This window comes from Otolemur garnettii, unplaced genomic scaffold (genome assembly GCF_000181295.1).
Source record: "Otolemur garnettii isolate 467f Iridium unplaced genomic scaffold, OtoGar3 scaffold00015, whole genome shotgun sequence".
Lineage (NCBI taxonomy): Eukaryota > Metazoa > Chordata > Mammalia > Primates > Galagidae > Otolemur > Otolemur garnettii.
The window spans coordinates 20,930,814-20,944,023 of NW_003852410.1; the positions used below are offsets into that span (position 1 = coordinate 20,930,814).

At 44.5% G+C, this 13,210-nt stretch overlaps 1 protein-coding gene across 1 annotated transcript in view; it reads left to right on the forward strand.

The window, feature by feature from the left end:
* LRIG1 (leucine rich repeats and immunoglobulin like domains 1) overlaps positions 1-13,210 on the forward strand; it is a 115,215-nt gene that overhangs the window by 97,405 nt on the left and 4,600 nt on the right. Inside the window, exons 16-19 of the mRNA XM_012802546.2 lie at positions 581-652; positions 5,369-5,532; positions 10,647-10,967; positions 12,557-12,838. Coding sequence (XP_012658000.1) covers positions 581-652; positions 5,369-5,532; positions 10,647-10,967; positions 12,557-12,838 — 839 coding nt within the window. The remainder of the gene's footprint in view (positions 1-580; positions 653-5,368; positions 5,533-10,646; positions 10,968-12,556; positions 12,839-13,210) is intronic.

The following is a 13,210-nucleotide window of genomic DNA, read 5'->3' on the forward strand; positions in this document are numbered from 1 at the left end:
GTTCCCAATTAGTACAACTGGTATGTGTATAAATACCTTCCACCCTCCCACCGTGCAGCCTCCCCACTACACTGGCTCCTTCCTGGGGCCCTGGGCAGTGGCCGCTTCCATTAGGCGCCTCGTCCTGCCTGAGCCTGATACCCCCACAAAAGCAGCTAGACAGTGTGATACACATGTGGACTCCACAGGAGCTTTCCTTCTGGTGTGCTTGCTCCTAAGACCCTGGGACGAAGGGGACAAAGCCACCCTGAGACATACAGGCTGTTGCCCTGTGGGGCAGATGCCTCTAGTATATGATTCCTAATTTATTCCTTCTTTGGATCAAGTTTGACCTTAATCGTGTTGTGAAGGTTTTGCGTGTTGATGTACAGAGTGGACCTCAACCTGCTTTGATGCTGCCGTTAAGGCTGGCTTGGTTCCAGAGGTATCCCTGGGCTTGTGTCAACATGTATGAATGACAGCCATCTGCAGTGGAGTTGGGTCCCATGGCTGGCTAGGGAGCATGGGTCATCTGTGAAAGCAGTGCTGTCCAGGGTTGGACCTATGGTTTTCTTTGTGTGAGTAACATGCTCTGTTTCAGGAACCTTGGAGAGAATGCAATCAGGTCTGTCCAGTTTGATGCCTTTGTGAAGATGAAGAATCTTAAGGAGCTGTAAGTACCTGACTTCTGTGGGTCTAACATGAGTGGAGACTTTAAATAAGATACACCTGTGATTGCTTTATTCTCACTTTACATAAGGCCTGTGATCATTTATAGCACCTATGTAAGTGTTGTCCTTACAAAAGTGTCCTTACAATAAGTGGGGCTTATTCTGGTTCAGGAGCTGGCAAACAGCTTCTTAAAGGGCCGCACGGTAAACATTTTGGACTTTGTAGAGCACAGGGTCTCTGTCTTGACTGCTCAGCTGTGTTGCTGTAGTGGGAAGCAACCATAAATAATAAACAAGTGGGTGGGGCTGCGTGCCCATAGTTCATATCGACAAAAGCAGATAGTTTGCCAACTACTGTTCTAAGTAGATAATGTGAAATAAAGTATCTTTTATGAAGTGGATAATCACCCATTTACTTATGTCAAGGACAAGTTTTCACTTTGCCTAAAGTGAAGGCCCTCCATTGGTGAAGAGCTGGTGGGCTGTGAGTAGGGTAGAGACATCAGCAAGTGCTCATTGGCATGGGGGTGCCCACCCCACACCTCTGCGAAGCCCCCAGAAAGGGTTATAGGTAATGGCACCATCATAGACATTAACCAGGGGCTCTTGGGTGCCAAGGTTCGAAGAGGAGCTAGTCGAGGTGCGTTGGTTGCAACACCCATGTTTCCTTTCTTTTTCCTGGACAAGAATCTGATTCTGCAGCCAGTAAGTTTTAGCTTTTATCAGTTCCCTGATGGTATAGCTAGCTTTTTAGAGGTGCTGACAAAATGGCAGTTGCCAGAGGGTGGTCTTTGCATGCTGACCTCATCCCCATGCTGAAGCCACTCCTGGTGGACCCTCGGCAGGGAGGGTAGGAATAGGGAAATGGGGTGCAGTCCCTGTAGCTCTTTCAGCCCTACAGTTCTGCTTTTGTCTATCTGGGTAGGATGTACTAACAAGAAGGGATTCCCCTGCTGCCCTTCTAGGGAAGAGAGGAAACAATTCTAGACCACTTGAGAAGGCTAGATGAGGGGATGGATATGTGATAAAATAGAGTAAAACATAAATTGCAAAAGACAAGTGGTGGGTTTGTGGGCATTCCCATAGAGTTCTTTTAACTTTTCTGACTTTGAAACTTTCAAATACAATATTAGGAGTAAAAAATACCTGATTCAATGGGAAGAGAGTATTTTGAGGGATGGAGGGGGAAAAAGATTTTCCTTATGGCCTCTTAAGAGACTGTTTCTACTCAGGAAGAGCTGGACCCTTCCAGAAGCTTGGGCCTCCCCCAGTGTGCCTCTGCATGATTCTGGAGGCTCAGCCTCGGTTCCCTGCCTGGGTTTCCCATCAGCCTCGGCTCATACCCAGTTGGGGCTGGCCCTGGGCCCAGTCCTCTGCTGGGAGAAATGGTTAATTCCACTTGGTCATTTTCTTCTCCCCATCGGATCAAGGCAGGTTGTGCTGTGCACTTAGTCATCCTCTGGGTAACTTTCCACAGGCAATGATTAGAAACACACTTTGAGTTGGAATTGTGAAAACATAACCATGTGAGCCAGCGAAGATTGGGATGGCTGGAGACATGAGCCACTGAGGGCAGCGCCTGTGGGCTGTTGACAAGGCTGTGCTTTCTGCATTGATGGGAGATTAGCAGGAGTGTGTGTAGAGCCAGGGCTGCCCACAGCCCCACCGTCCAGTCTGCCCACCTAGCCTTTGTCTTTATAGTAATGGCGTGTATGCGCTGGGGGCGGTCAGGGCTCAGTGCCTTCACTGCTGTCTGGCCCCAGTCCCTCCTATCTGTCCTTTTCTCTCCACTCCAAATAACTACCATCTTTCTGGGGTCTGGTATCCTAAGGTGGGTTTCATCAAGTTTCATCAGAGGCAAGAAATCCTCAAAGGCGTAAAGCCCAACCAATCCACTGAATGTACACTGTGAGGCTTACCCCTTTCCACACACATCTGATCAAGGATAAATGTCAAGTTGGTTTTCCCCAGTTTGTTCCTGTGGCTTAAGTTATGTCCCTGGTTCTACGTTAAGTGCATAAAGTCTCACAGTGGTGGTCAGCAGCTGCCTCTGAGTGTTTGCCTACAATGCCCAAGTTATCTTGCTTGACAATGTGGAACCACCCTCTTTTTTTTTTTTTTTACTTTTTAAATTTATTTAAATTTTTTATTAAATCATAACTGTGTACATTGATGCATTTATGGGGTATAGCATATTGATTTAATACACAATGTGAAATGCTTACATTGAACTGAGTACCACATCCATCACCTCCCTTATTTATTTGTTGTGGTATGACAGTTATACTCTTCTCTTAATGGTTTTGAAATGTACCATTGCATCATGCACATTAGGTGAGGTTCCCCCAAATATCGTCCCTCCTCCTACCCCCCCCCCCCCTTCCCTCTACTTTCTGGACTATATGTTTTACCATTCATATGAATATGTAGGTGATTATATATTGATTTCATAATAGTATTGAGTATATTGGATACTTTTTCCCCCACTTTAGAGATATTTTACTAAGAAGTGTATGTTCTTAGGTAAACATAAAAGATGTGCAGTCCTCATCTTTTTTATGGCAGCATAGTATTCCATGGTGCACACATACCATAATTTGTTGATCCATTTCTGGGTCGATGGGCACTTGGGCTGTTTCCATGTCTCAGCAAATACGAATTGGGCTGTAACAAACATTCTGGTGCAAATGTCTTTGTTGTAAAATGATCTTTGATCATCTGGGTATATCCCTAGTAGAGGAATTGCAGGGTCAAATGGTAGGTCTACTTTTAGTTCCTTGAGTATTCTCCAAACTTCTTTCCAAAGAGATTGTATTTGCTTGCATTACCATCAGCAGTATAGAAGTGTTCCTTTCTCTCCGCATCCACGCCAGAAACACACCCTCTTGATAGGGAGCTGGAAGTGCTCTGACAGTGGGAGGCTGCCGAGTCCCTGGTGCCTGGGACATCCTCCCCAGCCACCTCACAGACTCCTTCTTGGGAAGCTCCCCTCCCTGTGTGTTGCATTGGAATTGGCTGTTTTCTCCTGATTAGCCATGAGGGCCCTTCTGCCACCTGCGGTAACTCAACAGGATAACCCTCCAGATAACTCTCAGCAGAACACTACCTGCCCATTACATAAAAATACAAAAATCTCATGCTCATTGTAAGGTCTATTACCAGTTAGCATTCCAGTTAGAACTGTTTTGAAGTAAGTTAGTTCAGTCTTTGGAAAATCAATTTACAAAATTATTTCAATAAGATTCTTGAATCATCTGGGAATAGGGAGAGGAGGAACAGGAGGGAAGGGAAGAGATTTGCCTAATGGGTAAAGCCATGGGTATCTGGCTTAAATTTCATTCTTCTTTGCTGTTCACTAGTTTGACAGCTCCTCTGCTCATTAAAAGGCCAGAGTGAAATAGAACACAAGAAGTCAGTTCATTGGGTGGCTTTGTTGACAGTGGTTAGTGCAGGAGGTGGCTACTGCCATACGTGATGGTTTTGTCACATTTCTAAGCATACCTGCACCCACTTCGTGTTGCTGCATATCAGAGACACTTTGTTACAGGGAAACCTGGTCATCTTGGGGTCTCCCCTCACCTGATGTGCTGGCCGTCACTCTTCAGCTCAGAGCCTTGAGGTCTTCCAGGAACAGGGCAGCTAGACTCTGGTTGACTTATCTTCAAGTGACTCCTCAGGAAGGAATGTCCACTGAGATGGTGATTTGGATTTCTGTTTAAAAATTTATCCTCAGTTGCTGAGAAATGAGAAAGAAAATATTGTCTGTTTTGGTTGGAGCCTCACAAAACCAAAGTTGTGCATTCTCATGCTCCCTGGGCAGTGGCAATTAACTAACAAGCACTATTTAGGGAGCAGAGCCGAATTCTGCTGGCCTCCTGAACAAGGCTGGTGCTGAGATAAACACAACAAGCAAGAGGGCAGCCTGTTGGCGAGGCTTACATTTGGAAGTAAGGAAACATACAGCTTTGCCAATCGAAACATAACAGCCATATAGGAAAAGAGCCCTTTTCAGAACTTGTTACAGAAGTTGAATACACTCTTGAGTTTGGAAGCTCTAAGTAGCTTATTGGGAAAGTGGGAAAAACCAGAGAAGGGGTGGGACAGTGGCCACTTACCTGCTGGATGTATCACAGGCCAGGAAAGGTGTAAGGTATGTCCGGAGTCATGTAGGAACAAGTGTCTATCTTAGAACATGGGGAAACTCCAGGTTTTTGCTCCTCAAGATGTGGTCCTTAGAGGTGCTAGCACCACCTGGCAGTGTGTTAGACATGAAGAATCTTGGGTTCCACTTCTGATTAACTCAGTGAGAAACTGCATTTTATCAAAATCTCTAGGTGGGTTATATGGTTATGTGCACTGGTCTTGGGTCATTAAAAAACTGTGAAAAAGATTGCCTCCCCTCCCCGCCCCCCATCTTCTAGCTTGCTTTATTTTTTCTTTTGAGACAGAGGGCAGCATCTTCCACTAAGCTTGGCTAGCTTTCTATTTTTACTAGAGACAGGGTCTCGCTCTGGCTTAGGCTAGGCTTAAACTCCTGAACACAAGCAATCCACCTGCCTCCAGGCGTGATTCCAGGCATGACCCACCCACCATGCACACCTGCTTACTGTTGTTTACATGAGAAGCTTACTGGAGGTGACTGAATCTTTGGTGTATAAAGAGAATATATCCCTCCTTTGCAGCCATACTGGAAACATCCATTTTTGTTTTTCTTTCAGCCATATCAGCAGTGACAGCTTCCTATGTGATTGCCAGCTGAAGTGGCTGCCCCTGTGGTTAACAAGCAGGATGCTGCAAGCCTTTGTGACAGCCACCTGTGCCCACCCTGAGTCATTGAAGGGCCACAGCATCTTCTTGGTGTTGCCAGAGAGTTTCGTGTGTGGTAAGACCGACTTTGTGACTTTTCCTTTTTCTCACACAGGACCAGGAGGAACTCTTCATTATGGAAGTAATCCCTGTGATGAGAGTAATTACAAATCAGCTTCTGGATGCAATTGATTTCCCACTGAAACCACACACGGTATTCACCGTACAGTTGCCTCATTATGTGGTTCTTGCAGAACATGCATTTAATCAGAAGGGAATATGAGTTGGTTCAGTTACAAATCAGAAAAATCAGTTACAGGAGGATAGTTCTGTTTCAAAAGACCTGTGGTGCCTGGGTTTAGCTGTGAACTTAACTCAGTGTATGAAGCTGGGGTTTTAATGTATGTTTCTTTCCAACCCCAAGAATGAAAGGTTAAATGCAGAAAGAGCGAGTCTCAGGAGAACAGTCGCTATAGAAAAAATAATCTCTTGATGTTGTCCTTCACTCTTGCTGTTTCTCCAGACCACTGAAATCTGCATTTGCAACTTTGAATTCTTTCTTCCTTCTGATTATTGGAATGTAGCTTTTGCCATCTTTTTGAGCAGGGGTGGTCAGGATCCAAGTTTAGTTGCACAGAAAGAGCTTAGAAAATGCTGAACAGCCAAATACACACACACATGTATGTGCATGCACTAACTCATGGTCAAGATGTGGTCAAAGAATGAGCTGAGTTTTGAGTTGATCCTGGTTTTGCTCTAAGCAGGAGGGAGGGTGGGAATTCCAGGCCTGACTAGAGCAGCTATGCCGGTGTGGGCCCCTCCCGTCTCCCCTGAGTCTTGGGATCTCTGATGGGATGCTCCTCACCAGGGCTCACTTAGCAGTATGGGGATCCCTGCAGGTTACTTCTCTGTCCTACTTTTTGGCCATAGTAATAGCTCCCCTTCCCCACTTCTGAGAGCAGGCTTCCAGAATTTTCTCTGGACCCAGACCAGGAGGAGTCGTGAACAGACTGTGAGCATTGCAGCAGCCCTCCAAAGTGAGCTTTTTTTACTGACCTGTCTCATGGGGCCTTCTGAGTGAAATCTAAGGCCGCATGGCACCTTTTAGGCACAAAATGGCTACAATCCATTGTTCATCAAGTTCTTGACCATTAAATTATCTATAGAGCTCCCTACAATTAAGCTTCCTGCCCTTTCTTCCCTCCTCCCTGCCATAGGATGGTCTTTCCCTTTAGATGAGCCAGGTGGCAATGGCATGTTCTGGATTGAAGAGTTGTTTATTTCACTTCTCCCACTCCTCTGTGAAAGCTCTGTGGGAGTCTCCCACTCCTTTTTAGAGAAGTGAAACATCATTTCACACCAAGTAGGATAGCTAGAGTCCAAAATTCAGGCAGTAACAAGTGTTGGTGAGGTTAGGGAGCAGTCTGAACCCTCCCATACTGCTCAAGGGAGTACAGAATGGTATAGATACTTTGGAAAATGGTCTTGGCAGTTCTCAGTTAAACACAGAGTTATGACGTGACGCAACAATTCCATTTCTAGGTATGTAGGAAAATACATGTCTACATAAAAACTTCTACATGAACGTTCATAGCAGTGTTACTCAGAATAGCCAAAAGAGGGAACAACCCAAATATCCATCAGCTGATGAATAGTGGAATATCATGAGGCCATGAAAGGAATCAAAAATCCTACAGTATGGGTGAACTTTGAGACTCTTACACTAAATGAAAGACCTTGGTCATAGAAGATCACATATTATGTGGTTCCATTCATCTTTAATGTCCAGAATAGGGAGATCTACAGAAGTAAAAAGTAGATCAGTAATCGCCTACGGCAGGGGAGGAATGGAGGGTAAAGTGGTAATAGCTAAAAAGTTCAAGGTTCTTTTCGAAGTGATGAAAATGTTTTAAAATTTACTATGGTGCTGGTTGCATATATTTGTGAATAAACTAAAAAGCATTGAACGTGACATTTCATAAGGGTGAGCTATAAATGAACTATATCTCAAAGCTGTTTTTAAAAGATGAAATTTGCATGCCATAAAAAATTTACTTCTAGAATGTTCAATTCAGTGGTTTTTAGAATATTCAAAACTTAGGTAATCAACCATCACTACTATCTAACTTTAGAACATTTCCATCACCCCTGAAAAATCCCATACCTCTCCTATGCCCAGGACCCTGCAAGAACTGATCTACATTGTATCTCTAATGCTTTGCCTATTGTGGACATTTAATGTAAATGGAACTATACAATATGTGCTCTTATGTAAACTGGCCTTTCACACTTAGAATAATTTTTTTTTTTTTTGAGATAGAGACTCACTCTATTGGCCTGTCTAGAGTACATTGGCATCATTATAGCTCACTGCAACCTCAAGCTCCTGGGCTCAAGCAGTCCTCCTATCCCAGCCTCCAGAGTAGCTGAGACTATACACATGCCATGGCACTTGGCTAATTTTTTCTATTTTTAATAGAGTTGGAGTCTCATTCTTGCTCAGGCTATTCTCAAACTCCTGAGCTGAAGCCATCCTCCCATTTCAATCCTCTTAGAGTGCTAGGATTACAGGTACGAACCACTGTGCCCAGCCTCCCTTTAGTGACTATTTGCATCTATTTGCATCTAGACTATGTGTAGTCTAGACAGCATATATCTGGGTCATGATTTTTTCCCATTATAGTAATCCTTTTTTTTTTTTTTTTTCTTGTGACAGAGTCTTACTATGTTGCCCTCTGTAGAGCGTGCAGCACAGCTTACAGCAACCTCAAACTCTTGGGCTTAAGTGATTCTCTTGCCTCAGTCTTCCAAGTAGCAGGGAGTACAGGCGCCCACCACAACACCTGGCTATTTATTGGTTGTAGTTGTCATTGTTGTTTGGCAGGCCTAGGCCAAGTTTGAACCTGCCAGCTCTGGTGTATGTGGCTGGCACCCTAGCCACTGAGCACCAAGCCAATCTTTTTTAATAGAGGTATTTAATCCACTTACTTTTAATGTAGTTACTAATATGGTAGGTAGAGTTTGCTTCTACTATTCTGTATGTTTTATCTTTTTATTTCTCCATTACTGACTATTCTGTATTGAATAGATGTTCTGGCATACTGTTTTAATTCCCCTGTTGTTTCTTTTACTTTACATATGTTTGTTTGTTTTCTTAGTGTTTGCTATGGGGATTAAAATCAGCATCTTAAAATGACATAATTCTAATTAATAATGACTGTGACAGTATGCAAAAAGTTTGCTCCTATTAAGATCCATTCTCATTTGTGTTATCATACGTATTATGTCTTAGTACAGTATAATAAACCCATAGATATTTTTATAATTATTGCTTTATGTAGTTGTTTTTTAAATCAGTAGAAGAGGGTTACTGTCTTTTGTACTTACCTATGTAGTTACTTTTAATGGCGTTTTATTTCTTTGTATGGATTTGAGTTACTGTCTAATGTTCTTTCAATTTAGTCATACTAAATACTCTTTTGTATTTCTAGTAGGATAGGTTTGGTAGTGATGAACTCTGTTGTTTTTTTTTTTTTTTAATTTGGGAATGTTTTAATTTCTCATTCATCTTTGAGGGATAATTTTGCTCAACATAGAACTCTTTTCTTCAGTATTTCAAATATGTCTTCCTCCTGCCTTCTGATCTCCTTGGTGTCTGGTGGGAAATCAGCTGTTTGTTATCAAGGATCCCCTGTGTGATGGATAGCTCCTTTCTACTGTTTTCAAGATTCTATCTTTGGCATTTAAGAGGTTGGGTATGATGTGGCTGGGTCTGGATCTTTGTATTTATTTTACTTGGCGTTCATTATGGCTTCCTAGATGTGGGGATGCATCAAATTTAGGGCTTTTATTTTTTCAATATTCTCTGTTTCTTTTTCTCATTTTCCGTGGACCCCCCAGTATTTCTCTGTTATGTTTGATGCTGTCCCACAGGTCTCTGTTGATTCTGTTCATTTTTCCTCCTTTCTCCCACCCTTTACCCAAGGCCTCTGTGTGTGTGTAGATTTTTAAGCTCAGCCACAGGTGAGAAATGAGGACTCCCTTCCCCAGGGCTTTCCTGGTTTTTCACATAGCTCTGTCTGTGTGTGGCTTTCTAGATTCCCAGGAATGTGTGGGGACTTTGCAGCACCCACTCTCAATATTGCATTCACCTCCTTTTTCTGTTTAGTTTTTTGGCCAACCTCTTGTCCCACCTGGTCCTATCTCCTCAGACAGCTGTGCTCCTCAACAATGACTGCTATGTTTTGGTCACATGCCCTGGAGAAGAGAGAGAGGTTCTCTTGCTGAGCAGACTGCATCAGGGCAAACAGATGCAGATACTGTGAATGGTGCTTTCCAGGTTGCAGGTTGCACAATGAGTTCTCCAGGATGGGGCTGTGGGGGCACTCCAAACATGTTCTGCCTCCCTCAGTGGTTGCTAGGCTGCTAGTTTCAAAGCACTGTGGAGCCAGGGAGAGAGGAATGAAAATTAAGATAAAATACCACAGAGCTTACTTTTATTACTGAGATACAGCTGTTTTTTGCAGTCAACACTCCATGGATTGTTGAAATTCTTCGGTTTTCCAGAATTTTGAAAAAGTAGATTTTGACTATTTGTCGGTGTTTCATGTTTTCATCAGAGGGGCAGATTTTTGGAAGTCCTGATTTTGACATTCTCAAGGTGCTTCACACATCTTCCTTTTGAAGTAAAGTTTGGAAGGTCTGTGTGGTTGTGACTGGTGGTGCCTGACTTGTGTGTTTCTTGTAAAAGCAAGCAGCTCAGGCCAAGTGTAGTCAGCTCAAGGATGGGTTAATTTCTTTTTTGTTTTAAGGCAAGCATGAAACAGAGTTTATTGAGGAAGAGAAAGGTAGGTATATAGAGTAAGAGCAAGATACAGGCTGCCAGAGCAAGATAACGTTCATTATGGATAGTGAACGGGCTTCCGTTGCCAGGGCAAGTATGCCTGGTAGGTTAATTGCTAATCAAACAGTGTGATTACAGACATGATCACTACTCGTGGACTGACAAGTAGAGGAAGCCAGGCATCCTGGTGCAAATCTCACAGCATCTGCTGGGACTGAGGATGCACAGGGACTGGGAAAGCTCTGCTTCCTGCCCGGTGTCTGACCACTTTTTGTTAGCTTGAACAGCACTGGTCTTTGTGAATACCAGGACTCCGGATCCCTTACAGTTGGCCCTTCTCTCTCCAGATGACTTCCCAAAGCCACAGATCATCACCCAGCCAGAGACCACTGTGGCTGTGGTGGGCAAGGACATCCGGTTCACATGCTCGGCAGCCAGCAGCAGCAGTTCCCCCATGACCTTTGCTTGGAAGAAGGACAATGAAGTCCTGACCAATGCTGACATGGAGAACTTTGCCCACGTGCGTGCGCAGGATGGGGAGGTGATGGAGTATACCACCATCCTACACCTTCGTCAGGTTACCTTCGGACACGAGGGCCGCTACCAGTGTGTCATCACCAACCACTTTGGCTCCACCTACTCGCATAAGGCCAGGCTCACTGTGAATGGTAAGGAAGTGTCATCTGTGTTCTAGCGCAGGACTATGCCAAGCCACACTCCCAGTTGTTCTTTGAGTTTTCCATGTAGAAATGACTATGCTGCTTTGGGACTCTGTTAAATTATGCCATTACGTGGGTTTGTCCAGAGCAAGTTTTATAGATTTTAAGGTTATTCTTGATGGATTTTTTTGGTTTTTGTGACTTTTAAAATCCAGTTATGTTCAATGAAGTTGTAGAACTGAGCCTTGTATTTTTACCCATTGATTATCCTTCATAAGCCAGACGCATGGTGTTCAGATTCTAGGCATCCTGTGTCCTTGGAGAAGCTGCTGCTCTCTGAGTAGACAGAGCATCTGGAGCCAGAGGCCAGCTGTGTGGGGTGCAGGGCTGCTGTCAACAGCTGTCTTAAAGGATACAATGTTTGGGGCAGGAGGCAGTGGGGGGTTTAACAGGTTCTTTTTTCCAGTCTCAGAGATTGTCAAGTTGGCACTCTGTAGTTCGTTCAGTTGTTATAGGGTGTTTGGGTAGATGGCTTGGGTAGTTAACTGCTCCATCCCCAGTAACCTAATGAGATTTTTCCAAATATTAAGCCTCCAATTAAAAAGAGTTGGCTTGTGGTCATCCAAAGTGCTGTTTCTGCAGGGAGGTACTTCTTCACCACACATTGGCTTGTCCTGCCATACCCTGAGGGATTCCTCGTTGTCTTGGGAAGACTTGGGAACTGTTAGAGTAACCTGGACAGGAATGGAGGGAATGGCCTGACACATGGCTTTACGTTCCCCACTCAGGACATGGCTTCCAGGCACAGTAAACCAGCCAGCAGGGTGCTCTCTGCCGATGTGTGGCAGCATAGCCCCCACATTGCCTGTCCAAAATGCATTTCTTCCCAAGGGCCATCCCAGTGCTTCGCCCAGGGTGGAGGCATGCCAGCCTTCCCTCTGTAACTCCATCTTGATGGAGCAGTTCTCTTCTGGTAGGTAATTGAGGTTGGCAAGCTCAGACCCTAACACCTACGGGGGACTCCTGTATAGACTGATTATCATATGAGGCACAACAAGGAAATGATGTGTAAAAAGCCTTTCCTCTGAGGGGCTTGTTGCCAGGCTAGGGTGTATAAGAAGAGGGTTAGGGTCAGAACATGTTAGTTAGTTAATTATTTTTCATTTATTTATTTTTTTTAAGACAGAGTCTCACTCTGTGGCTCTGGGTAGAGTGCCATGGTGTCATCATAGCTCAAAGCAACCAAAAACTGTTGGGCTCAAGTGATCTTCTTGCCTCAGCCTCCCGAGTAGCTGGGCCTATAGGTGTCCAGCACAGCACCCAGCTAGTTTTTCTATTTTCAGTAGAGACAGGGTCTTGTTTTTGCTCAGGCTGGTTTCAAACTTCTGAGATCAAGCAGTCTACCCACTTTGGTCTCCCAGAGTGCTAGGATTACAGCCACAAGGCACCATACCTGGTCTAGGGTTAGAAACTGTGCCACTGTGGAGGGGAGAGGTGGGTGGCTACTGAGTCATAGGGGCCAGGGAGGAGTATTTACCAGAGGATTACCTGGCTTTGTACCTGATTGTCCCATAACCCACCCTGTATGTGTTTTCCAGTGTTGCCGTCGTTCACCAAAATGCCTCATGACATTGCCATCCGGACTGGCACGATGGCCCGCCTTGAATGTGCTGCCACCGGCCATCCTAACCCCCAGATTGCCTGGCAGAAGGATGGAGGCACAGATTTCCCCGCTGCCCGTGAGCGACGCATGCATGTCATGCCAGACGACGATGTGTTTTTCATCACTGATGTGAAGATAGATGACATGGGGGTTTATAGCTGTACTGCCCAGAACTCAGCTGGCTCCATTTCAGCTAATGCCACCCTGACTGTGTTAGGTACGCACGCTGACAGACTGTGTGGGGGCAGGGGAGACGCACTCTGAAATACCATAGTTAGCAGCGCAGTTCTCAGCTGCTTTGCAGAGCCTAGGGCAGGTAAGTGTAGTAAGCCATTTCTGCATCATTTGAAATTTGGGGCTACTTTCTAAAATTCTTCTTGAACAAGTAGCTATATCTCTTTAAAAAAAAGTGATAGCCACTGAATTAAGACAGTCTTCACAGGGCTTAGATATGAAACATTCTAACAACTGCCCTCTGAACTAGGCAGGATGAGTGTGGCACTGGTCAAGAATTAGAACACAGGCCTGTCACAGGACAGTTAGGGGATAGTTAGGAACTTTCATGACCAGAAATTAGTTCATTCTTTTT